We start from the raw sequence: 24,315 nt of genomic DNA, 5'->3' as shown, positions 1-24,315 counted from the left end.
TGTAGAAGCCTTACTTAGATCAAGGAACTAGACACGGAGAAAAAACAAGCCCTGCATCTAATTATGTAGGGATTTAGGTTGAATTGTGTAAATTGCTAAAAAATATCCTCTGCAACTCATATTATACTACATGACATCACCGGGTTGTGAATTTGCAGTATTTTTTATTTTGTAGAAATGTAGGCCACCTTTCCAGTAAGACTACTTTCTTTTGATTGGGTGCTTCTTAAAAAAGTTAGTTAGCACTAACTACTGCAACTCGCATTCACTCAACCACACACACATACAGTGACTTAACTAAAACACACACATCCACTCTACCACTTGAGACAGTTCTACTCTGTTCTGCTCTAGTTCTACTCTGGCCAAGCCGCATTGTCCAAAAGACTCACACAGTGTGCAGTACAGTAAATAATACTCAGTACAGTAAATACATGCAAAAATGATGCAACGGAAAAGAATTGGTCAAGAGGGACAGGCTGTAAAATTTGACAGGAAGAATGGAAAGACGGGAAACTGTGAACCAACCCCTTTGGATCGTAATAAACATTTCCCCTTAAGGCACTTTGGAATTTTTTGTTTGTTTGTTTTTTAATTTAATGGTCTGTCTTTTTACAATTCAGCACTCAGATATCAGAATGGTACACCTGCATCCCTTAAGTCCACAAAGCGTCAGGGATTTTTATCATTGATTGTTTGACTCTCCCATCTTGTTGTTATCTCACACTGAACAGACAGAACCGTTACTGTGTGTGTGTGTGTGTGTGTGTGTGTGTGTGTGTGTGTGTGTGTGTGTGTGTGTGTGAGGGAGAGAGAGAGAGCCATATTGACCATTGCTGAGTCAAGCCACATTGTCCTATCTGTGTGACCACACATTAATGTTTAGCATTATAGTCGTTAGAGAATATTTCAGGGCTCTGGTAATTAAATTGTTCCTACTTAAATTAAGTTGTACCTCATCCCTTCTTACTAACCCCATTGAGTTTTGCAGTTTTCTCATCCAGGAACCCTAGAACCAAAAAATCTGGATGCAGGAATCAACTAGATATGTTGTTATGCTGACCCTTGTGCACAGTGGATGTTTATAAAAGTTTAATTTGTTTTGTGGCTGGCTTATCTACAGTCATGTGAAAGAGGAAGTTTTCACAGGACTCTGTGCAATCCTGTTAAAACCTAAAAGCACCCTTACTGCTGCCACAATGAAGGAAAGTAGCAGCCAGGTTTTATAGATCATCAGTAAATGTGAGCACCTTTATGAAAGCAGAAGTTTTGCCAGTTTGCTGGTATGGACATCCCAGAAAATTCACCTCAGATTAACCAGTGCTCGTAAAACCAGCAAAAACCACAAAGAGCTATGTCTCAGACTCTAAAGGTCTCAGTTGAAATGTCAAATGTTAAAGTTAATGACAGAAATAGAAAAAGACTGAACAAGTATAGCTTGTTTGGACGGCCTGTTTGGAAAAAGTCTCTTCTCTCATTGATAACAGGATGGGAAAACACAGCAGCAAATCAACAACAGAATGTCTGAAAAAGGAAAGGATCAAGGTTTTGCAAATGGCCCAGTCAATGTTCAGACCTCAACCCGATTAAAATGCTGTGGCAGGACTTAGAAAAAACTTGTGCATAAACAAATACCTGCAAAGTTTATATAACTGATGCAACATTGTAATGAAGAGTGGGTGAAAACTTCTCCACAATGGTATGAGTGACTGATAAAATCCTGCAGCAAACAATTACTTGGAGTTAATGCTACAAAAAGGTTGATCTACAAGCCGTTGAATCATAGGGCGTAATTAGTCTGTGGGCAGAGTCCTGTAAAAGCGTTCCTTTTCACATGACTGTACTTGTTATTGTTTCTTCGCTGATTAGACATGAAGTTAGCATGGCAATTTTTCCTGTGCGCTAGTGGGATGAATCAAACATACTGATCATGTCAGCACTCTGAGTTGAACTGTAAACAAAGCTGCACATGCTTCTGTGGTTGTAGTAGAGGTATGGACTGTGTTTTAAAGACATTTCTACTTGGTATGAAGTCAATGCAGAAGGCTCTTAAAACTAGCATTCTCCTTCATAGCCAGCAGACTGGTGGTTTTATAAAATGAGTTTATATGACTTGGTGACATATCAGATTAAAAGAACAGGACACCCCCACCATGACCCTGGCTCAGGCCTGTACATCAAAATTTGCCTTAGTTTAAAATCTGATTTCTGTGCCATCATCATATGTGTAGCACATAAGTGCTTCAGAATTAAAAATATTTATTTCTCATCAATAGTTGATTCATTTTAAAGCCAAAAATATGTCAATTATTCGTGTAAACTGTGCATCTCAAGTTTCCAGTTCAATTACAGATCCAGACAATGTTGAGCAGTTATGCCTGAGCAGGGATTTATAAAATTAATTGACAATCACTATAACTCAATTGCCAGTTGTTCCATGCAGCTCTTATTACAAGATAATGCCTCCATGCAATACTTAAATCAGATAAATAAAGCACCTTGTTATTCTGAAAAGGTAGAATTTGCAAACTTACAATCAATAAATAGGATTATTGATTGTATGTTTGCATAAAAGCAGTGCTTTTGTGCAGATTTAAAGAAGAAGGTTTAAAGATGGTCCCTATAATGGTACATTATAGTAATAGTGGCCGTACTCATAGTTTTCTGTTTACAGCTATGTTTGAGGTGCCAGTTGCTCAGAGGATTTCCTTTGCCCTGATTATTTAAAGATACAGTTACTGTTCTGTTGTTTTTGTTGTAAGTGATGAGGGTTTATTTCAGCAAAAGGGCATTTACCATTGAAATGCTCCAAAAGACTCACACAGTGTGCAGTACAGTAAATAATACTCAGTACAGTAAATAAACAAACAAATGATGGACAGGAAAAGAATTGGTCAAGAGAGACAGACTGTAAAATTTGACAGGAAGAATGGAAAGACGGGAAACTGTGAGCCAACCCCTTTGGATTGTAGTAAACATTTCCTCGTTAAGGCGCTTTGGAAATTTTTTTGTTGTTGTTTTTTAATTTAATGGTCAGTCTTTTTACAATTTAGCACTCGGATATCAGAATGGTACACCTGCACCCCTTAAGTCCACGAAGCGTCAGTGATTTTTATCATTGATTGTTTGACTCTCCCATCTTGTTTTTATGTGACACTGAACAGACAGAATCGTTACTGTGATGTAATCATTAAGCGCACATGCTGTACACATACCTGCACATACAGATGAGTTCCTCCAGTGCTCACTTGTCTCAACATTACCGACGTGTGTGTGTGTGTCTGTGTATTAGTGATGTTACTGTTTGCGTAAGCAGCAGGAGCAGCTGCCATCATCTTGTTGTATAACTTGTAACTCAAGCATGACTTTAAACAGGCTTCCTTTTTCTTGTCTGCCTTTGCTTTCCCGCTCTTGTGGTTAGACATAAGTCACGGGTTGAGCAGGCGAACAACACATGTGGTTTATTTTCACACCTTTTTTAATGTGATTATACATTTTTATTTATTTACATTTTGTCCTGCGGCCCACCTCTGTTCAAATATAATTAGCCAAATTTAGGCCGCACAGTTGGTGAAACTCTTTCGTCAGACACATAACTCCTGTCAGAGGATGGTGCTCCCTTACTTTTTTACTAATTGATGGGTGTTGGATCAGTATAGCCTCTAAGTATCACTATTAGGCTTTAAAAAAACCTGTGATCATTTCACCTGAAAAAGATACGTGATTAACGTGTGCATGATCAATTAATCAAAGAAAAAAACTGTTTGTGATTGCTAATGCATTCTTACAGTATTTTAAAGGTTTTGGTTTGGTCTTACAGTTATTTCACTGATGTTTTTCTTTCCTTTTCAGTGGTAAGTTGGTGTCTCCAAAGTGGAAGAACTTCAAAGGGCTAAAACTGCTTTGGAGAGACAAGATTCGCCTGAACAACGCCATATGGCGAGCCTGGTACATCCAATGTAAGAGTTCCACAGTGCTTTTCATTTCATACACAAAATGTGAAAGTGACTGTTTTTGGTTAATATTTAATTAAACATTGCCTTCAGTGTAACACAATTTGAATCAATTATAGAATCCAGTTATTTTTAGAAGTGATTACTGTTTTGCGGTTTCTTTTGATGTGCTGCTCTTAGTTTCTCTAACTGCATAGCTCTTTTCTTCCCAAATGAATTTTGCACCAGGTATGTTTAGTTTCACTCCTATTTAATTGGTTTTCAGCTAATTAAAGTGGAAATAAATGTATGTTTAAAAGAAAAAGAATTCAACACAAAATGATTGACTAAGAAGCCTAATACAGTACTGTGGAAGTCTAGAGGCACTCCTCATTTCTTTAAGTTTTGCTTCTGGACCTTTGTGTAATTTTTTTAAAGTGGTCTTAAGCAGTAGTTCTCCAGGCTTAAAAGTCTTTCAAAGTTTTTCTGTGGACAGCAGCTGCTTTTTTTTCAGTCCGTTAATTCTAGCTCACCCTTTTCAAAGAGATAATTTTATTAAGCGACTTAATGCTGCTATATATGACACTAAAGCATAAAAAAGGCATATAACTCCAGGGATTAAGCAGTGTTGTGTCTACTCATAGCACTGAACTTATCAACTTATTTTTTTCTGTCAGGTTTTTCCCCCAACCCCCCCCCCCCCCCCCCCATTATAAAATTTTAGCAATTATTGTTCCAATGTGTAATTTCTAATGAGACACTAGTTTTAATCACTACAAAAACTGCATAAAGATCTAAAACAATATGCATAAGAAGGGGAGGAACATGAAAGGCTTTGAAAAACTAACTACACCCATAATTTAGTGCCTCGTAGAACCACCTTTAGCAGCTCTATGTTGAAGTACTTGTTTTACATGTGAATTTATCTGCCTCTCACATTATTGTGAAGAAATTTGGCCCGCTCTTTTTTTTTTTTTTTTTCTTTTTTTTCACAATGTTGTTTCAGGTCAGTTTTGCGGGCGTTCATTTGTGCACAGTTCTCTTAAGGTCCTGGCACATCATTTCAGTCAGGTTGATGTCTGGACTTTGACTGGGCCATTGGAAAACCTCAATTCCAAGTTTGAGCTGAGCTTTAGCTATTGAACAGATGGCTTCACATTTGTATCAAGAATGCACTCTGACAGTTAGTGTGAGGTGTCTGTGTTTGGTTTATTTTGCAAACTTTGCAAGCTGTGCTGACATGTTCCTTTAGAGAGAAGAGGAGTTCTCCTGGCAACCGTTCCAAACAAGCTGTGCTTGTTCAGTGCTTTTGAAGTGATCTAAATGTAACATTTAACATGCTAACTGAAGCCTGCAGAGTCTGAGATGTAGGCTTGAGGGGTTTTTTTTGTGTGTTTTAAAAAAATATATATATATATATTTATTTATTTATTTTTATTGTTTGACTTTTTTCTGGGACATCTCCCCTTTGGATTGTGGGATTATGTTAATATACACCTGAATGCTCCAGGTGAGCTTTGCAGATGATCAGTTAATTAATCAAGTGCATTTGATTTCCAGTGCCTTCCTTTCTTAAAGCTATCTAAGCAGTAAGGGTATAGTTATTCACAGGACTGCATAGAGCCTGTGAAAACTTTGTTTTTCATGTGACTTTAGATCCTGGGGGGAAATCAGGTCAGAGCACAGGAAGTGTGGAATCAGCAGTATGTGTTTGATGGGCTTCATAAAAATCTCTTGCTATACCAGATAAATTAGAAGCCATTTACAAACAACAAAGAAATACAGGATAGGATGAGATATGCACTTAATAATGATACTAAAGGGAATGGAAAGGATGTCATGCCGGTCTTACTTCCACCATAATAGATCTTAGAGACAGTTTCTGATCTTCTGTCTCCAGTATCCTTTCATACACAGGCTGATCCAGCAATGTGAGAGCAGAGTGAAGGGGTTTGGAGAAACCTGTAATCAACCTCTCTTATTATCACTGTTGAAATCTTTTACACATTTTGTGGGACATGTACTGACCTGAATACTGCTTTTAAAAACGCTTTGTTGGAATGGACTATTAGTATCATGGTTAGGACATGTCAGCATGCTTTTCTCACTGAAATTATAGTTCAAGCTTCTATTTGTGTTTATAAATAGCTACTTGTGGTCCTTCTGATATAATACTTTATCACATGTGAAGATGTTTCTTGAAAGTCATTACTACAGCAGAGGCTTAGCCACTTTTCCAGACATGCAGTAAACCTAATTCTAGAAAAAAATGAAAAGTAAACAGAGAAGCACACGGACTACACTTATAATCCATGTTTTGCAAGCTGAACCACTATGTTTTGGCTAATATATTTCAAAGTTATACCAGCCTGGCGATAGCTGACTTAAAACTGAAAACTGCATGTCTTAAATACACTTTGATGTGAATCTAAGGTCACCACAGGTGACGCCTGATTTGTGGAAGTGACTAATAGTAACTTTCATTTACATCACTAAGTAAACTAAATCTGGGTCAAGTGTTTCTGAGCTGGGTGAGTTATAACTAAACAAATAAAGCTATTTATTTTAACAATGAAGCTTTCATTTGCAGTTGTAGTCAAAATGTTACATCCACTCATCGTGGGTATAAATGTTGAAGCAATTTTGGGCCTTTGGTCAATTCGTTGAACTCTTCTTTTTCTACGGTGGAAAAAGAAAAGGGTAAATATATAGACGCAGTCGTTTAGAAATGAGCGTATTCTAGTTTGTTTTGTTTTCTGTTTTTAAATCACCAGAGATGTATGCAGTACAATCATTCCACCCTGGAAAAATAGCAGTTTGAAGAAGTCATTAGGGGACCAAAATAACCTTGACATTCGTGTGCATGATGAATGTATGGGAACCCTAACTGTACATACCTGTTATGTTGCTTGTTTTTTTTCATATTCTGCAAATATCTTTTTCTAAGATGGAAAAATCCAACTCTCTATTTTAAACTTGAGTTATTTTTCAAACCCCAGATGTGGAGAAAAGATCGAATCCTGTTTGTCACTTTGTGACACCACTTGATGGAAGTATGGACCTGGACATCCCTCGTCCTGAGGTAAAGATGAAGAAGTTGTGATCATTGTGAGATGCACAGAGACTTGTTTTTTCTTTTCACTGAAATCATCCAGTTGTCCAGACACTCAAACCACTTTCTTGAAATTGATGTTTGTTTTCCTTTCCTGCTTCCTTTCTTTGTACCATATGCTTCTCATAGGCTTCGTTTTAGTTCCTATCTCTTGCCTTCTCTCTTTTCCAGGCCATCGCTGCAGAGGGGAAATGCTGGAAAAGAAGAATTGAAATTGTCATAAGAGAATACCACAAATGGAGAACATACTTTAAGAAAAGGGTGCAGTATAGTTTTACTGAAACATTGTTTCTGTTACAAAGATGCTGAGAAATTTTAGTAGACATGTTGTTTGGCCATAAAGCATAAATATTTATTTAATGTTGAACTTGTGAACTCTTTTATAGCTACAGAAACACAAGGATGACGACCTCTCGAGCTTACTTAAGGTATGCAGCATTGCAACATGCTTAGGTCACTAACAAGACGTTAATATTAACATAATCATTAGTGTCAACATCTAACATCTGTTCAGCCAGATATTGATACTGATGAAATGAAACCACACTAACCCAGTCAACTTGAAATTATTTGTACTTAGAAGATCATCTGTGACTATGCATACAAGGCACTTATGATTGTGTGCATCTAATTTAGCTTGTAAAACTATGTACTCACTCACTCACTCACTCATTCAGGGTCCCATTATACCCGGCATGTGGAATATTGTCACCTCTCCCATCATTTCCGCCAGTCGTGCACTTCTCGATGTGCACGACAAAATGTGTGTCGCGACACCTGCACACATACCCCCAGTCATCACAGCCATCCCTCAGTTTGATATCCGCTCTTCAACGAGCCAAGCTGCGTGGCGGTACCTTGTTCCTCTCCTTCAGGGAACAGAAGTTATAGATATAACCGTTCATTCCCTTTCATTCGATTCAGTTGATTCACTAGGTACAGCACACAGGTATGGAACATTTCTACACGCCCCACAGAGCAGCCACCGAACTAGAATCAGACCGCCAGCGCTTTAGCGTGTGGTAGACCCAGCAGAAAGGACATCATGAGCCACCAAAGGGGCTGTGACATCCAAATGATAGAACTGAACAAAAGTAATGCCCAACTAGCTGCAGCACAAATATCATGGCCCTTTCAAAAAGAGCCCATGATGTTTCCATTCCCATGGTGGAATGAACTCTCACACCCTGGGGCAAAGCAAGACTCTTGGTGCTGTACACCAGTGAGATGGCTTCTATAATCCAGTGGGAAAGCCACTGTTTAGGCAGAGCAGGACCTCTGGCTGGATTAGCAAAGCAGACAAACAACTGGTCACATAAACTCACATTCTGAGTAAAACCAGAATCAAACGTTATGCCAAGGTTCCTAACAGAGAATTTTGCCAAATAACCAAGAGGTCCAGGTGTCTCATTTATCCCAGACATGCATTATTCTTGTGCAAAGATAATTATTTTAGTTTTGTCTTAATTTAACTGAAGAAAACCATCCACCTGCCAGCCACTGCTTAACAGTGTCAGGGCACTTTAACAAACTGTGGAGTTTAGACATGAGCGCTGATGTCGAGGTGTGAGTGTCAAACCTATGGTTCAGGAGAATACTGGAGCAGCTACCTGTGCTGTAATGCTGACTATAAATGGATGTGGTTGTGTGATGTCATCACACAACCATGTGAAAGGACCAACATGCCGGGTATGGTGGCATCCTCACCCATTCAGCACTGTGCAAAAGTTTGAGGTGTTAAATTTAAAGTGGAGCTTTAAAGAAAATGAACCTGTTTATTAGTTTTACTCAAACTTCAGCCCAAAATAAAATCTGTATTTGGTGTTAGTGATCATTCACTTTAAAACAGCAACTGTTTTTCTGGGGGTTTATGTCAGCTTCTGTTCCTTCATGCAATCCCAGACGCAGTTCATGATAAAATTTGAGCTCTTTGTGGAGCCTAAAACATTTTATTTTTGTTTTGATGTGAGTGAATATGGATATAAAACCCCACTCATCTGTCCTTAGTACTTCCTCCGTGAAGACGTACAGTGTCCAGTCAAAAGTCATACAAACTGATATTTTATTTGACTACCTGTAGCTTTAATGACGGCACACATTTGCCATGGTGACATTTTAATAAGCCGTTTTCTCTTTTCAGTAAATAATCTCAGGGCATTTATTTCTATCAACAGTTGCATGAATTTTTCACCAACAAAGGTTTTGTGTTGATGCGATTCGAGTGGCAGCTTATAGTGCTGTGAATGTCTGCTCATATGTGTAAGTGGACTCGTATTTGTATAGCACATTCCTAATGACGCAGAGTGCTCAACTCACACACACATTCATACAGCAATAAGCTTTATTACCCTGAGCTTAAAGGTGGTATGACTTACAGCCGTATCACTCTCTGGTTCAGTGAGCATGGCATTTCAGTATATTCAGGTAGTCAGCTGACCTAAAACATTGCTTAAATAGGCCTGAACAACCGGAGCAACCCCAGATCACAACACCACCTCCACTAGGGATCATGGATGCATTACTTCAGCCATTTCTCTTCTTACCCTGCTTCATCTAGTATTGGTATGAGTCCGATGTTTGTGCTCCATAGCGAAATGAAGTCTTTTTTTTTTCCCAGTTAGTCTCACTAATTAGTGGTTTTCTCGAAGCTGCACAGCTGTTTAATTTCAGTCCCTTTAGTTCTCTTCTCATCATGTGTGGAAATGCTGTTACTTTTACTGTTATCAACATATCAATGACTTCTAATGTTTATTTATTTACTTTTTTAAGATTTAATTTCTCCAAATGTTTTTCCAGACATGATTGTTCAGGATTTCTTTTGATTTAATAGTATATTAGACAGTATTTAACTCAGTTTTACCCTTTTCAGTTTTTTTCTTTGCTTGATCTAGGACAATAATTTGGCTGAAATGGAGTAACACAATTTCCATGAGTATGGGATAGATTTTTCAACGTGGCTGTTTAAGAAATGAGAAGCTAATCGCTGCATCATTTACAGTCAAATAACATGTTGCAAGCTGAAACATAGTAATCACTGCAGTAATTATCCAATTATTGGAAGACTCTTGGCTTTTTGCGTAGTTACATCCAGGTGGTGACTTATTTTGGGGGCTGGCCATTGCATGCCTGTTGCTGAGAAAAGAAGGAATGGGATGGGAATGTGTTTTCCGTTTCAAAGATGAAGCCAAAATAATGCAGGCTATATCAGCGAGGGAACAATGTTCACAGAGGACAGAGGAGTGCCCACTCTGAGTCGAGGACGAGTTCCTGCCCCAAGTGGAGGAGTTTAAGTACCTTGGGGTCTTGTTCACGAGTGACAGGAGAAGGGAGTGAGAGCTCGACAGACGGTCTGTTGTGGTGAAGAGAGAGCTGAGAGTAAAAGCGAAGCTCTCAATTTACTGGTCGATCTATGTCCCTACCCTCACCTGTGGTCACGAGCTGTGGGTAGTGACCGAAAGAACGAGATCACGGATACAAGCGGCGGAAATGGGCTTCCTCCAAAGGGTGGCTGGCCTCTCCCTTAGAGATAGGGTGAGAAGTTCGACCATTTGGGAGGGGCTCAGAGTAGAGCCGCTGCTCCTCCACATCGAAAGGAGCCAGTTGAGGTGGTTCGGGCATCTGACAAGGATGCCTCCTGGGCGAGGTCTTCCAGGCATGTCCCACCGGGAGGAGGCCCTGGGGCAGGACACACTGGATAGATTATATATCTCGGCTGGCCTGGGAACGCCTTGGTGTTCCCCCGGACAAGCTGGAGGAGGTGGGTGGGGAGAGGGAGGTCTGGGCTTTTCTGTTTGGGCTGCTACCCCCGCAACCCGGCCCCGGATAAGCAGAAGAAAATGGACGGATGGATGTTTTGAGCTGCTTTTTATGTGTTGAAAAAGTATTCAGTATGGAGAGATCATTCGGACAAGTTCAAATGATTTACGAGATACAGAATTTGAATAAAAGCTATTTAGTGATTAGGCTGTGGAACAGCGGAGCAGTGACCCAGCAGTGACAGGAGTTTGGACAGGATCCTCTAAGATCTAGAGACTGATGGTGGTGAAGAGGGAAATGGAAGCTTTGATGGGGCTCTGAGACACCGGGGGGGAGGTGGAAGTGCATGAATGCGAGTCTGACATTACAATGACAGAAGAGCACTGAGATCTGAAGCATGCAGGAAGCAAGCTGATTGGGTCATAGAAGAAAATGATTGGACTAGAGTAATGATGTCAGTCTTGAGTTTGACAGCATGGAAAAGTAAATGTAAACAATAAATAAATAAATTAGCAGCCTGCTTGAATGTAGATCGAGGTTAATCTTTTAGGCTTCACTTAAAAGACTGAATTGTAGCTTGTATCGTTTAAAAAAACCAAACATCTAAAATGCATAAAATGAAATTTCCCATCAAACTTTTGCACAGTTCATGTAAATGAGGAGTTCACAATACTACGTGATGCTGCATGCTTGTGTGTTGCTAACTGGTGTGGTTACTGCATTTTGAACGCTCAAAGGGGCCGGAGGAGCAGTTATCCCTGTTTGGGGAAGTCTCTCCAGACATGCTCCGTGTCTCCTTTTATCAGGATGAAGAGGCCGCTGCACGCTGTGTGACTCGTCGTATGATTACTGAAGCGCCTGCCCCCATGGAGATGGACAACCTTTTCGATATGGACGTTTTGATGTCTGAGTTTACAGACACATTGTTCTCTACGCTGGCCTCACACCAGCCCATACCCTTCCCTAATCCGAGGGAGATTGGTAAGAAAATCAAGAAAAGATATGCTTGTGGAACTGGATCTCTTATATTTGCATAAACACAGCCATGCCGTGGCCCTTACTCCCCATAACTCTGCCTCTCCTGTCCAAAGCTCATGCAGGGAATGCTGACATGATCCAACCAGGACTCATCCCGTTACAGCCTAACTTGGACTTCATGGACTCATTTGATCCACTGCAAGGTAACAGTAAAGCACTACCCACAGCTGCATTAGGACTTGACACAGACTAATAGTGCACACTGTACAGAAATCAAGCACACATATTCTAGTAACTCTGCTACAGCAGTTGACCTAGCCTAACGCAAAAAGTAGTGTGGTTTTACTAACCTCTAGCTAACATAGAGACTCTTGTTCCAGACTTATTTCACAGCCTCCGTCAGCCCGCCTTCCCCTCTGTTTCCCCCACTGCATCATCTGTCACCCCTCTACCCAGCAGCAGCTCTCAGTCACAGGTAAACACAGATCCAAGGCTCAGTCCCTAACACACACCACCATAAAAACAGTCTGTTCAAGGAGAGTTTTTTTTTTTTATTGTCTTAGATTTAAAATTTCTTTGTATTTCTCCCACGTCTGCCACCAACTTTCTGCCTTACTGTAGTTAGACAAAAACAATGAAGTAACATAATAATATTACTAAACTGTTTACACAGCACTTTCATACATGACTTGCTCAAACTGATTAACATTTAATTCATAAAATTTTCAATAAAATTGTGTACTCTAAATAGCTCTGAATATTTGGCTTTTTTTTTCATACCTTCCTCCTTGAAGTTTCTCAAAAGTTTTTTAATCAGCCATGACTTGGCTTTAGTGAAAAAAATGTGTATCTTTTGGGTCCACGGTTAATTGTTTCTGGGTCCCTGTATGAATTTTAGCAACTCAGACAGTATAAAGGCTCATCATAGCCATGAAAAAGATATGCAGCGTTCGTGAAACCTGAACCTGGTTGAACCAGCAGACACTTTCAAAAGTGACATGAAGGTGTCACAGAGTTGCTGCACATCCATAATGTGAAACTCCTGTTCAACCACCAGTGCTATGGAGATCTGGTGGCTGTGATATTTAAACGGTGCTCAGTCGGTACAAAGTGTACACCACCACCAGCCTGAACCACTGATAGACAATAGATCATTGCTTTTATGTTACTTACCTCAAATCTGGACCCAACCACTCGAATGTTGCAGCAGAAATCAAAGCTTAGGCAACATGTTTTTTTTTCTGTTGTCTCATATTGGTGAGTCTATATGATGGTCTTCTGCTGCAGACCAGCTGCTCTAAGAAATGCTCTTTTGTATACCTTGGGGTATTGTGTCACTGTTGCTTTTCTATGAGCTTAAAGCAATCTGGCCATTTTTCTCTGACGTCAATCAAGACATTTTCACCCAGAGGAACTCCTGCTAACTGGATATTTTACCTTTTTAATCATTCTCTGTAAACCCTACAGATGTTTTTGTGGGAAAATCCAAGCAGGTCAGCAGTTTTTAAAAAAACTCAGAGCAATCAACATCGATGCCACGTTCAAAATTACTTAAATCACTTTTCCTCCTCATTCTGAAATAGTTGTACTTAATAAAGTGTCCAGTGAACTTGTTTAAAAAAACAAGAAGCTTGTTTGACAATTATATATGCACACTGTCATAGTCCTGTCACTGTACTTCACTGTAACTGACTTTAGAAAACCAGTATTTGAAGACAGGACACGTACTACACTTTAAATACTCCATAAATAATCCTTTGGTACAGCACTTAATAATTCTGTTAAAACTATGACCTGTGAAATGAATAAAATAGTGTGGCTCAAAAATAAACTTCAGTATGAAGCAAATCAAAAATCTAAATAAGGTGAAAATATTTTTAAAATAAAAATTTCAATAAAGTAGAAACTTCAAATGAAAATTAAGGTACAGGATCAGTTAGCAGTGAGGTCAGTTATTAATTATTCAGAATATTTAGTATTATAAATCATGGATCCACTCCTGAAACTTTTACTACCGTTAGTTAAAGAGCAGGTATAACAGATGTGTCATCAGACAGTCTGTTTACTGTCATAAACCACAGAAGTGTGTCTGCTCTGTGTCATATTTTACTAAGTGTGCTTGTTTCCTTTTCATCCCTTGCCAGGCCCAGTTAATGTCCTCCATGCAGCTGACAACCAACCCCATCTCCCCTTCTAGCCCCATGTCTGTCCCCTCTCCCATGGCCAGTCAGTCAGGCAGTAGTAGCGATGTTGTCTATGCGCACAACTACATGTCCTTGTTCCCTGGGCAGGTGGCGCCCAGTGGTCAGGTTCCCTCTGTCGCTCAGCCGTTATCACATGATCCTCTGGTACAGTGCCTTCCAGGTCAGGACATGGCCTCAGCAGCACCCATGGTTACCTCACCCTTGAACAACACCTCAGTCTTGGATGAGACTGTAGCGGCATCTGTGATTACGCACACAGCCTCCTCTGTCACGCCGAGTGACTCTGCCACCACCTTCAGCCACAGCTCGGATTATAGCACCTTATCTGCACAAGCGCCAGGTCACCCATCCCATCTCCAAACCGTGGCTCCTCTGGCTGCCACTTCTGTACAGCAAACTCAGACTTTTGCTCTGCCTCGACCTTTACAGCCACCCAGTGCCAACAAAAGTCGGCCCATGCCAAGGATCGCTCCTGCTAACACCCTTCCCTCGTCTCAGATCATCCTCACAGGTCTGTGGTTTCTAAAATCAAGATCAGTATTTTATATCTGTAAAATAGAAATGTAAAATTATCATTTTCACCACAAGGTAGCGCTACAGTATGTCTAATGTAATGACTTAATGTTGTAACACACATATTTGAGTTACTGTAGCTTCACTTGTGTTAGAGTTTTAAGGAAAAAAGTACACTGAGGTAGTTATTTCAAGTATAGATGTTTTCATTTTAAATATGACAATCTTTGTAAGATGTATCAGGAAAAGCTGCTGAAAAGGAGGTTATACTCATCGATGACATTAAAAGACAGATGTAGTGTGCTGGTCTGAAATGCCAGTGTGGAAGTAGCCTAAGCCAGGAGGAGGCGAATCACCCTTTTGTAGAAAACCAAGACTTATTTGATCTTTGAGCTTAGCAAAATGTTTCTGATGAGCTCATCATATCAGTCGCTTCATTTTGTAAACTACAGAGCTACAGTTTCATTGTACTGTGGTCGCAGATTTTGAAGCCATCCTGATAACCTTCTCCCACCAACGATGTGGAGATCCAACCTCTTTAGATCCAATTAAAATCAAGAGATGCTCTGGAAAAGAGTAGAATTCTTGGAACAGAGTTTAATACACTGAATCATATGAACAGCAGGAAAAATACATACAGAAATCTAGCAAGAGAATTACATAGCAGAAAGCAAGCAAAGCAAAACCCCGGGGTGTACAGCCTTGAGCACAGACAGTAGAGCAACTCTGAGACGGACAAGGAGAAACAGCAGAGGGGAAAAAAGTACTGGGGGTGTCCACTGGTCCCCTAATATATAGGGACCCGTATCCCCGCCCCCTGCTGCTGGGTAACTTTCCCACCCGCCTTCCAGCCAAACACAGCTGCAGGGGTCAGGTAGCGGCCAAGGTCTAGGCCAAAGGCCAGTCAGGACTCTGACTACCCTTTCGATTTGGCTTATCACAATAGGTCATGACACGGTCAAACATCACACATTAACCCTAATTATTAAATCTTCACAATCTTATTTTATAATTACATAGGTTCTTAAAACACTTCTCTGTGTGTGTGCGTGTGTGTGTGTGTGTATTTTATCGTGATGTGTTCAGGATCTCTGTTACAATGTTACTGTTTTGGTTGTGCTGCATGAAAGACGTTGAGTGTGTATTAGGGAAGGTTAGTTACCGGAGAGTAAATTATTCAGGACAACTCTCCCCTTACATTAACTGCCCTGTTACTGTACCACCTTAATATACCATGGTGAAGCAAAATGTCTTGTGCTTAAGACTCTACATGAAAGTTAAAATATATATGTTCAGTGCACATAGATATATAGTGTATATAGTTACATAGTTATCATACAAAAATCCACCACAGTACTATTGTGCAAAGTACAATGACGATAAAAAGTTAAACTACACTAAACTTGGGTCTCCGTTAGAGTCAAAAAGAGTAAAGATCTGGGTTTAGGCAGTAGAGTGAGGTTGTCTTTTGATTGAAAAGAAGATAATAGATAAGCAAAAACTGTACCCTAGTTTCTAGGTCACATCCACAGTTTGTCACATTTGGTTTCAAAAAGCCTCAAGAGCTCCTGTCCACAAACCAATGAGCGAGGTTAATGTGGCTACAACCATATTTTATATACATCCTATGATTAGATTTCCCACAGAGCTTTCAGATCACTCTGTAACATTTGTGTATGTGTGTGTAAATCCTCTCAGGCCCTTTCCCAGGTCATGCCAATGCTGTGATTGTTACACCCACACCACTGAAAGCAGATTTGGTCCCTAACACAGGTGTGGTCATCACTTCTCCTGCTCTTGGACCGGTATGTTTGCAGCTTATTGTTTGAATTTATTTCCTACAGTTTTGTTAAATGAATAAATAAATAAATAAATGTGCCCCTTATAAATTGTAAGGTTTTATATCATATTATAACAAAACAAATCTAATTTTTACCATGTCTTAAAAATTAGGTAAGTACAACCTCAGATGAACAACAAGACATGAGAAATCATGTTGTTTGATAATTTATTTTGGAAAAATGTAACCAAAATGCAGAAGCAGTGTGAGAAATGTGATTCTATAGCTTGCAGAATCACATTTAGCAGCAATAACCTAAAGTACATTTTCTGTGCCATCTTCAGTGTCTCATATCTTTGTGGATTAATTTACACTCTTCTTTATAGTGTTTGCAGGTATTTGTTTACGCACACATCTCTTGCCACACTAATTGCCACGTTTTTAAATCCTTAACTGGTCTGGCACCTGTATATTTGTGAAATTTGTTCGAAGGCCGTCTTTTTTATTTTTATTTTTTATTTTTTCTTTAAGTAAAGAGGATTGATATTTATTGCAAAGTTTCTTTCATGTTTTTATATTTATTTTTTGGATATTTTCATGTATCTCAGGCATCTGGATTTCACGTCGTGCCTCAGCCTCAGAAGTCTCAGACGATTGTTCCCAAAGAAAAATCATTTTCCTCTAGCCGCAAAAATCAGAAGGGTTCCTGCAGTGTTGGTGAGAATTAATTCAGAAAGTTACTTTAAACTTCACCTCCACAACGTGTTAAAACCTGTTTTGTTTTTTGTTCCTTTTCTTTTCAGTTCCTAATCAGCCACAATCTGGACAAAGGTCGCCCTGCGGGTTAGATCAGGTTCCTAGCCCACAGTCGTTACCCAGCCCACAGTCATTAATCAGCAGTACCAGTCCAGTTTTGGTGAAGAACGAGCAACCTCAGGTTTGTATTCGTGTGTTTTCAAACATAAAACTCAAACTTAAATAAGTTTGATCATGTTTGAATAGGACTGAAATCCAACTTTACATGTAAAACATCTTAATTAACTGAGATTGACCTTAATGCACGGATTACACCGTCATGGGGCATTTCCGATGTTTCTTTTTAACATTGCATACAATCTCCATAATACTGTCTAATCCTTTGTGCTGTTGTATGACAGATCCGGAGGACCACACACATATCTGCTGAGCAAAAGAGGCGATCAAACATAAATATTGGCTTTAAGACACTCTGCAACCTGGTTCCTGCTCTAAAGTCCCAATCAAATGTAAGCAGGCGTACCTGTATGTTATCATGAAATGTCCAGAACCATGTTTGCCTCTAATGCCTGATTTGTTAATTAAAAACATATTTATTAACTTTGTGCTTTTAGATCAGTAATGCAGTGACGTTACAGAAGACAGTGGAGCACATTATGAAGCTCCAGCAGGAAAGGCAACAAATGCAGGACGAAGTTAAGAGACTACGAGAGGAGATTGAGGAGCTCAACACCTCCATTAGGTATGTTTAAACATTTTGTATCATGTCTTAAACATTGAGCACTGTGCACAAGTCTTTTATATTTCAATTTTTCTTCTAAGGAGCCAGAGTTTTTACAGTGGTCTTGAGTAATAGTTCTCCTGGATTTTTGATGTTTTTTCAAAGTTTATCTTTGGACATTGGCTGCTTTTTCACATTTTTTCAGTCCAGTTCTTGCACATGACCATTTTCAGAGCCATGTTTTATTTGTTTAAGCTACTTAACGCTGAACTATGAATCATTCAAGGATACAAAGGTACCTGAATCAAGCGCCTACAACTTTAAAAATAATCAGTTTTAAATTGTGTCTTTAGGCACTTTGTCACTAAAAATAAATTATTTGATCCCCTTTTTTGTTTGTTATGACTTAGATAATACAGTCTAACCAAGTCATATCATTAAAAAATGAAAAAGTTGTTTAGCAATCACTTTTTCACACAGGGCCATGTGTAGGTCCCCCCCCCCCCCCCCCCTTAATAATAAACATCTTCATTTAGAAAATGCATTTTGGGTTTACTTATGTAGTCTTTGTCTAAAATTTACATTTGAAACCTTTAAGTGTGGCAAACACAAAAAAGAGAAAATCAGGAAGGGGGTAAACACTTTTTCACACCACTGTATCTAATTAGCAACAGCTTTTTCATCATAACAGTGATCCCAAACACACTGCTGAATGTGCCGATGCAGCTTGGTGGATTGCCGGAGCATTATGACTACCGTAGTCAGGAGTCTCGTGGAGTAATCTGGGTCCAAAACTCCGTCTGTTTCAGGTCCCAAAGTCAAACGAACACTGTGGCATCACCGTCTAAATGATGTGCTACGTAATCGCTGGCGACACAGCTACGTTAGCATAACATAAACACAGTGAAGCTGGAGGATAAACGCTAACTTTTTTCCACTCTATAAAAGCTAGCGTGAGGGTTCCTGATGTTTAGGGACAAATGCAATCACATGGTAGGATTCTGTAAACGGACCAAACTTCAGTCAGTAGAACAACTGAGATAATCCATCCACAATATGAGATTAGTAGTGATGTACTGTTTTCCTTTCAGATCCGATACCAAGAAAATTTCAGGGTGGTATCCACGATACTGATCTGATACTTTATACAAAAACGTAATGTTTTATTGTACAGTGGTCCCTCGCTATAACGCAGTGGATTTCACCTATGACAGGTTATTTTTGGAACGTAACTCCTGCGATAAACGAGGGACCACTATATTTTAAATTATGGCTTCATAATGGTCACAGGACATCAGACTACTTGTTCTTATTGCTTAATAATGCAGAATTATCATACAGACATAAAAAACCTGAGGTTGTGTATTTGAACACGTTGCCTGCCTGCAGCACTATAGGACTCCGCAAGAGATGTCTGTCTCGCCCTAGCGGGACCTGTCCCACTCCTCTCCAGTTCACCTCAACATAAGTTTCTCATATTCTGTGATATGATTTACTCTGAGGTGTTTGACGAGGTTAGTGGTGTTGCCACAACACCTCACTGTCTTGCCACATGTATCGCAAACCACGTCTTGGCTGTTTGTGAAGGTAAAATACGTCCACACATGACACTGTTTACGCTCAGCCGTTGTTGTGAGTGTGCACGCCAAGGGGCTGCGACACATTTATACAACCGTATTTCGCATATGACCATGAAAGGCAGAAGAGGAAGTAGTTCCTTCCAAGTTAGACGATCCAAATGATATAGTTTCTTTCCACTGTGTTCCTGTTAATGATAAACTAAAAATTTACCCCAAATTAGTAAAATATTGATATTTTAATATGAGAATCGATTCTGGAACATAAATAAGTGGTATCGGAGGAATCAATATTTCAGTATCGATCCACACACCACTAGAAGTTAGTCATTAATATACTGCACCGACATGGGAATAGAGCAGCTGTGAGAGAATTCAATATTAATTAATCAATGGTACAGAAGTGGAGGAAGCAAGAAGAATGAGTTGAGTAAAATTTGATTTATCTGACTGTTTTGTTTCACTTAATGCACCTTATAATCCGGTGCGCCTTATGGTCCGAAAAATACGGTATGTTTGCACAGGTTTCAGTACATTGCTGCACCGACCAAAATGTAAGGAAGTAAAGAGTGGCTCGAGACTTATGCACAGTACAGTACTAAACATGCACAGCGATCTGATGTATTAACTCTGAAATCTTTCCTCACTGCAGCTTGTGTCAGGAGCAGCTTCCTGTTACGGGCGTACCGATGAGACGACATCGCCTCGACCACATGCAAGAGAAGTTTAATGAATATGTGAAGAACCGCACACTTCAGAACTGGAAGTTCTGGATTGTATCCTTCTACAAGCTAGCTGATGTAACAGTTTTTATTTTTTGAGGGAGGCTTTTGTGTCTCCCACTTGAAACTAGAAAGAGAGGCACCTCACTGAGATCTGAATGATAAGTTGCAGGAAATACACAGCAGAGGCAGAAGCAGGCTTCCGACAGGAGAAGTTACGCGTAAGTTATTTTCTTAAGAAGGGTTTAGATAAAACTGGTGCCTCATACAGCTTTTAAATTTCAAAGTTTTCAGTCCATGAAATATTAAAAGTATTCATATATAAATAACCTAAAATAAATAGGTACTGTGTTGTATCAGATAGCAGAGGGATTGGTTTGTTTGTTATCTACCAGAGTCCAATTAGCCTCCCCTCACACAAGACCAGAAGAGTTTATAGATCTGTATTGACTTTGTATTATGTGAAGGGGAATCTTTATTTATTTATTCAGTTTAATATTCTACAGTTGCACCTCCTCTCCCCTTAAAAATTTCTCAATTATTAAGAAAAGACCCAAAGAAAATAAATTCCTTGCGTTTGTCTGGTTTCTTCTAATTTATCACCAGTGACTCTGAAGCAGGGAGTTTGTTTTTAGGAGCAGTAATTATCCCAGATAAAGTTTCTTGTGTTTTAGCCCTGTTGCTGTAGTGCAGGTTACTAGCATGCGGGCTGCTTTTCAGGCCCATTCGGACCCGGACCTATATCCAAAACAGATTTAAAACCTGATGGGATGCTTCTGTTTTAACTGGTGCAGGTTTTCTGGTCTTTACAGCAGTGGTTCAGTGGCTGAAGAAACACGCAGAACAATCGGATGTGACTTAGCTATCTCACATGATATCGTTTAGCCAATCAACTCTGTGCATTCCGGGGGATACACACGGGGACTCTGCAGTGCCAACAGCTGAAAAGACAGTGAAAAGAAAGTGACAAATATAGAAAAAAGACAGGGAGTGATACAGACGACTGTGCTGGAGAAGGCCGAGACAAAGAAAACGGAGAGAAAAATAAGTAACAAATGGTGCTGGTGCAAAAAACAAAAACATTGGACAGTGAAAATAGAGGATTAAATGGCTGAATGCTGGACTTCTACACATCCAATCAGGCGATCTCCTAACAAATGTGATCCTGAAGGAGCAGTTTGTAAAAAGTGACTATTCCACTGTATTTGACTTGACACACAAATGCAAGGTTTTCTACAAAGTGAATATAATCAAACTAAATATTGCTCCAGGCTCACAAATGACCACCTCCACATGTGTATGAATGGCTCTGACTCCAGTCCAGGACAAACTACAGTTCTGAGCCAAAACATGGGAAAGAAAGCGAGCCACTAAAACTGTTCAGCTGTTAGGATGTTTATTATTTTTAAAACCAGTGGAGACTGTTCAGTCAGGATGTGAAAGAGAAAAGGGGAGGTCTATTTACTTTTTCTATTTCGGATGTTAGGTCTCCCATAACTGCTGGGCCACTGTAACCTTCACCCTCCACATCTTCCCGCCCTTCTCTGAGCCCTTGGAATTTCTTAAGTTTCTTGTGTTCCTGATGTTGCTGTCATTCGGAACTGCTACATCTGTCATTATAAGCTGTCTCCTTCTGTTTGCCATGGATGTTAGTTGCCTCATCCTGGACTGTGGTGCTGACACTCACCAGTCCCCAGCCTCCTTCCTTCTGCTTGGCATACAGCCTCAGGATGCTGGACATGAGGTGAAACCCTGCATGCATGCATGCATGGTAAGGAGCTTCCTTTTCTTGATATCAGTGGCTTCTATCTCCTCCTCTGGCCAGCTTATTATCCCAGCAGGGTCTGATCACAGGCAGGGCATAGGTGTTATTACCCCCTCAGTTCTTACTACCTTCCCTCTCTATGTTATCATCAAACTACTTTTCTTCAGGCCGGACAACATTCCGATGTCACTGCTGTATATCCTGGTGGTGTGGATCAGTGAATTGATGTCTTGTTCACTCTCGGCATACAGCTTGATGTCATCCATACAGGAGGTGGCTGAAAACTGCTCCATTCCACAGTCAGTATTTGTAGCCTGTAGGTTTGGGCGATATATAAAAATTTTCCAGCCGACAATTGTCAGTCCAATAATCGATGATGGGCGATATATTCGCGCATGCACATATCCTCCGTGTAATCATGCACAGACTGATTTCATGTTTATAATACAGAAGAAGTCCAAACATGGATGAACTAATTTCCCCAGAAAAATTGGGGCTGTCAGCGTTGGCGCAGCATTAATGCGGTCATCACAATTAACATGATTAAAAATTTTAACGCGCTAAACCCATCTCCATCAACAAGCATTTGGGCGCACTCTGAGGAAGGTGCATTTGCTCACGAATAAAAGAGGGTGCTGTTAAAACAGCGCTATTATTTATTTTTATTTTTTTTGTTGACTGCTTCTATTAGCTCCATCATCATTAGCAAACTTGCTCATGGGCAAATAAATGAATAAATCGCCCTTGTGAAAACGATCACCGATAGTTGATATATTCGTCCAATCACCCAACCCTAGTAGCCAGTCTTGTCAATGATCTCACTGAGGGGGTTCAGGCCGATGCAGATGCATCCCCATTGAGTTCCTGATGAAGGCTCTTAGGGTCCTGTTGATCTTGTATAGTTCTAGGCATTCCAGGATCCAAGTGTGGGACATTGAGTCATCGGCCTTCTTGTAATCTATTCTTCTAGTCTTCTCTTAAATTCATTAGCCAATGAGCTTTGCTACCCATATGCTCTTCCAGTATTGTTCCGTCTCCAGCCTTGGTGGTGCTGCTCTCATATTGTTCCCTTGCCACTGAAAGTACACCTTGGCTGGTTCTGTGGAGAACAGCTACTTTATTCTCTGCCTTCTATCTCTCTGGTTTACCTCTTCAAGCAGCTGGCCAAAGTTGTGAGTCTTTTCTTGGCAGTTTCCAAAGTGTTAGGTATGGACAGCTCGCTGTACTTCTTAAGTACCTCCCTGCAGTTCTGATAGTTGGCTAACCACTCTCCTTCTCCAATGGAGGGTACTGCTCCTTGTGGATGTTCAACTTGTAGCCAAGCATCTCATTGATCACTGCTGCTGTAGTGTAGATCAGCTTGTTTGTCTCAGTATATATCTTAATAACCCTGTATTATGTATATATGTGTGTGAGAGAGAACCTAGCATCCTAGTAGGGAAACCTTCAGGTATTTATTTACCTTTGCTCTCCAGGTCAATAATGTAGTAGGGTTGATAATAAGACTTCAACTGTATCAAAACCACACACTGCATTTTTAATACCTCTTGGCCTTTTACATTTAAAGCCTATTTTGATAAGTTGTGTAATCAGATTTAAAGTTCCTCCTTGACTGTCATACATTCAGTTCAGCATCATTATCAAGCCTCTTTTTGATTCTTTCAATGGGATGGTGTCAACAGCAAGCAGAGCAGAGCTTTGTCAGACCACGCTGCAATGGCTGGATCGTCACTGCTCGCTTCCAGCACTCAGACCCAGTAAGTAAAATAACCGACATGCTCTGACATACAAGTGGGGGGGGAAAGTCCTTTACGTCTTCATTCCACCTACTGTTTGCAAGAGAAGTGGATCAGCACTTTTGGATGATTTTTGACCCCAAAGGGACTTTCTTCCATCTGCACAGCTTTGACTATGCCCTATCTTTCACCATCTCTGTATATTCCTGCCTTTTAATCAGAAATCACACAACCATGACACAACAGGAAATTCAACATTGTAGCACAGTTTTTGAACGATATGATAACTCACTTGAGGGGTAATCACAGTAACTTTGTTGTAATTACAATGAGTGCATCTGATTATTACATAGCATTTTCTTCCACTAAAAATGCTACGTCCTGATGAACAGAGGCAACTTTTTGAGATTTGTGACATGGCGTGTTATGCTGTTGGAAGCAGTCTTAAGAAGATGGGTACACAGAGGTCACAACAGTCTTATAAACAGCATGACAGCATCACAACACACAGAACAGCAAGACAACGCAAAGCAATCCCCGGGGTGTAGCGCCTTAAGTGCCAACAGCAGACAGACAGATGAAAGATGAAGACAAACATACCCACACTTGTCAGGGCTGAGGCTCCTTTATATTGAGAGGCATCTACGGCTTCTCCTCTTTTTGTTATGTAAGCTCCCAAAATTTGACTTTAATTTCCACTTTGATTAAATTTTTCCCAATTTGTGTGAAATCATTCTCTTTAAAAACAGTTACACATTAGATG

At 40.0% G+C, this 24,315-nt stretch overlaps 1 protein-coding gene across 2 annotated transcripts in view; it reads left to right on the top strand.

The window, feature by feature from the left end:
• Positions 1-24,315, top strand: part of mlxip (MLX interacting protein) — a 28,298-nt gene that overhangs the window by 752 nt on the left and 3,231 nt on the right. The window contains exons 2-16 of one of the 2 annotated variants that reach the window (XM_080893575.1): positions 3,853-3,959; positions 6,932-7,014; positions 7,216-7,305; positions 7,431-7,472; positions 11,607-11,781; positions 11,892-11,981; positions 12,159-12,253; positions 13,923-14,493; positions 16,194-16,300; positions 16,884-16,992; positions 17,079-17,212; positions 17,433-17,540; positions 17,646-17,773; positions 19,982-20,105; positions 23,444-23,573. In XM_080893575.1, coding sequence (XP_080749701.1) covers positions 3,853-3,959; positions 6,932-7,014; positions 7,216-7,305; positions 7,431-7,472; positions 11,607-11,781; positions 11,892-11,981; positions 12,159-12,253; positions 13,923-14,493; positions 16,194-16,300; positions 16,884-16,992; positions 17,079-17,212; positions 17,433-17,540; positions 17,646-17,773; positions 19,982-20,105; positions 23,444-23,573 — 2,093 coding nt within the window. Of the gene's footprint in view, positions 1-3,852; positions 3,960-6,931; positions 7,015-7,215; positions 7,306-7,430; positions 7,473-11,537; positions 11,782-11,891; positions 11,982-12,158; positions 12,254-13,922; positions 14,494-16,193; positions 16,301-16,883; positions 16,993-17,078; positions 17,213-17,432; positions 17,541-17,645; positions 17,774-19,981; positions 20,106-23,443; positions 23,574-24,315 lie in introns of both variants that reach the window. The other variant, XM_080893574.1, reaches the window with a different exon arrangement.

Source organism: Rhamphochromis sp. 'chilingali' (genome assembly GCF_963969265.1).
Source record: "Rhamphochromis sp. 'chilingali' genome assembly, chromosome: 10".
Lineage (NCBI taxonomy): Eukaryota > Metazoa > Chordata > Actinopteri > Cichliformes > Cichlidae > Rhamphochromis > Rhamphochromis sp. 'chilingali'.
The sequence above is the reverse complement of the archived record's forward strand: the minus strand, read 5'-3'. Positions and strand labels throughout refer to the sequence as shown.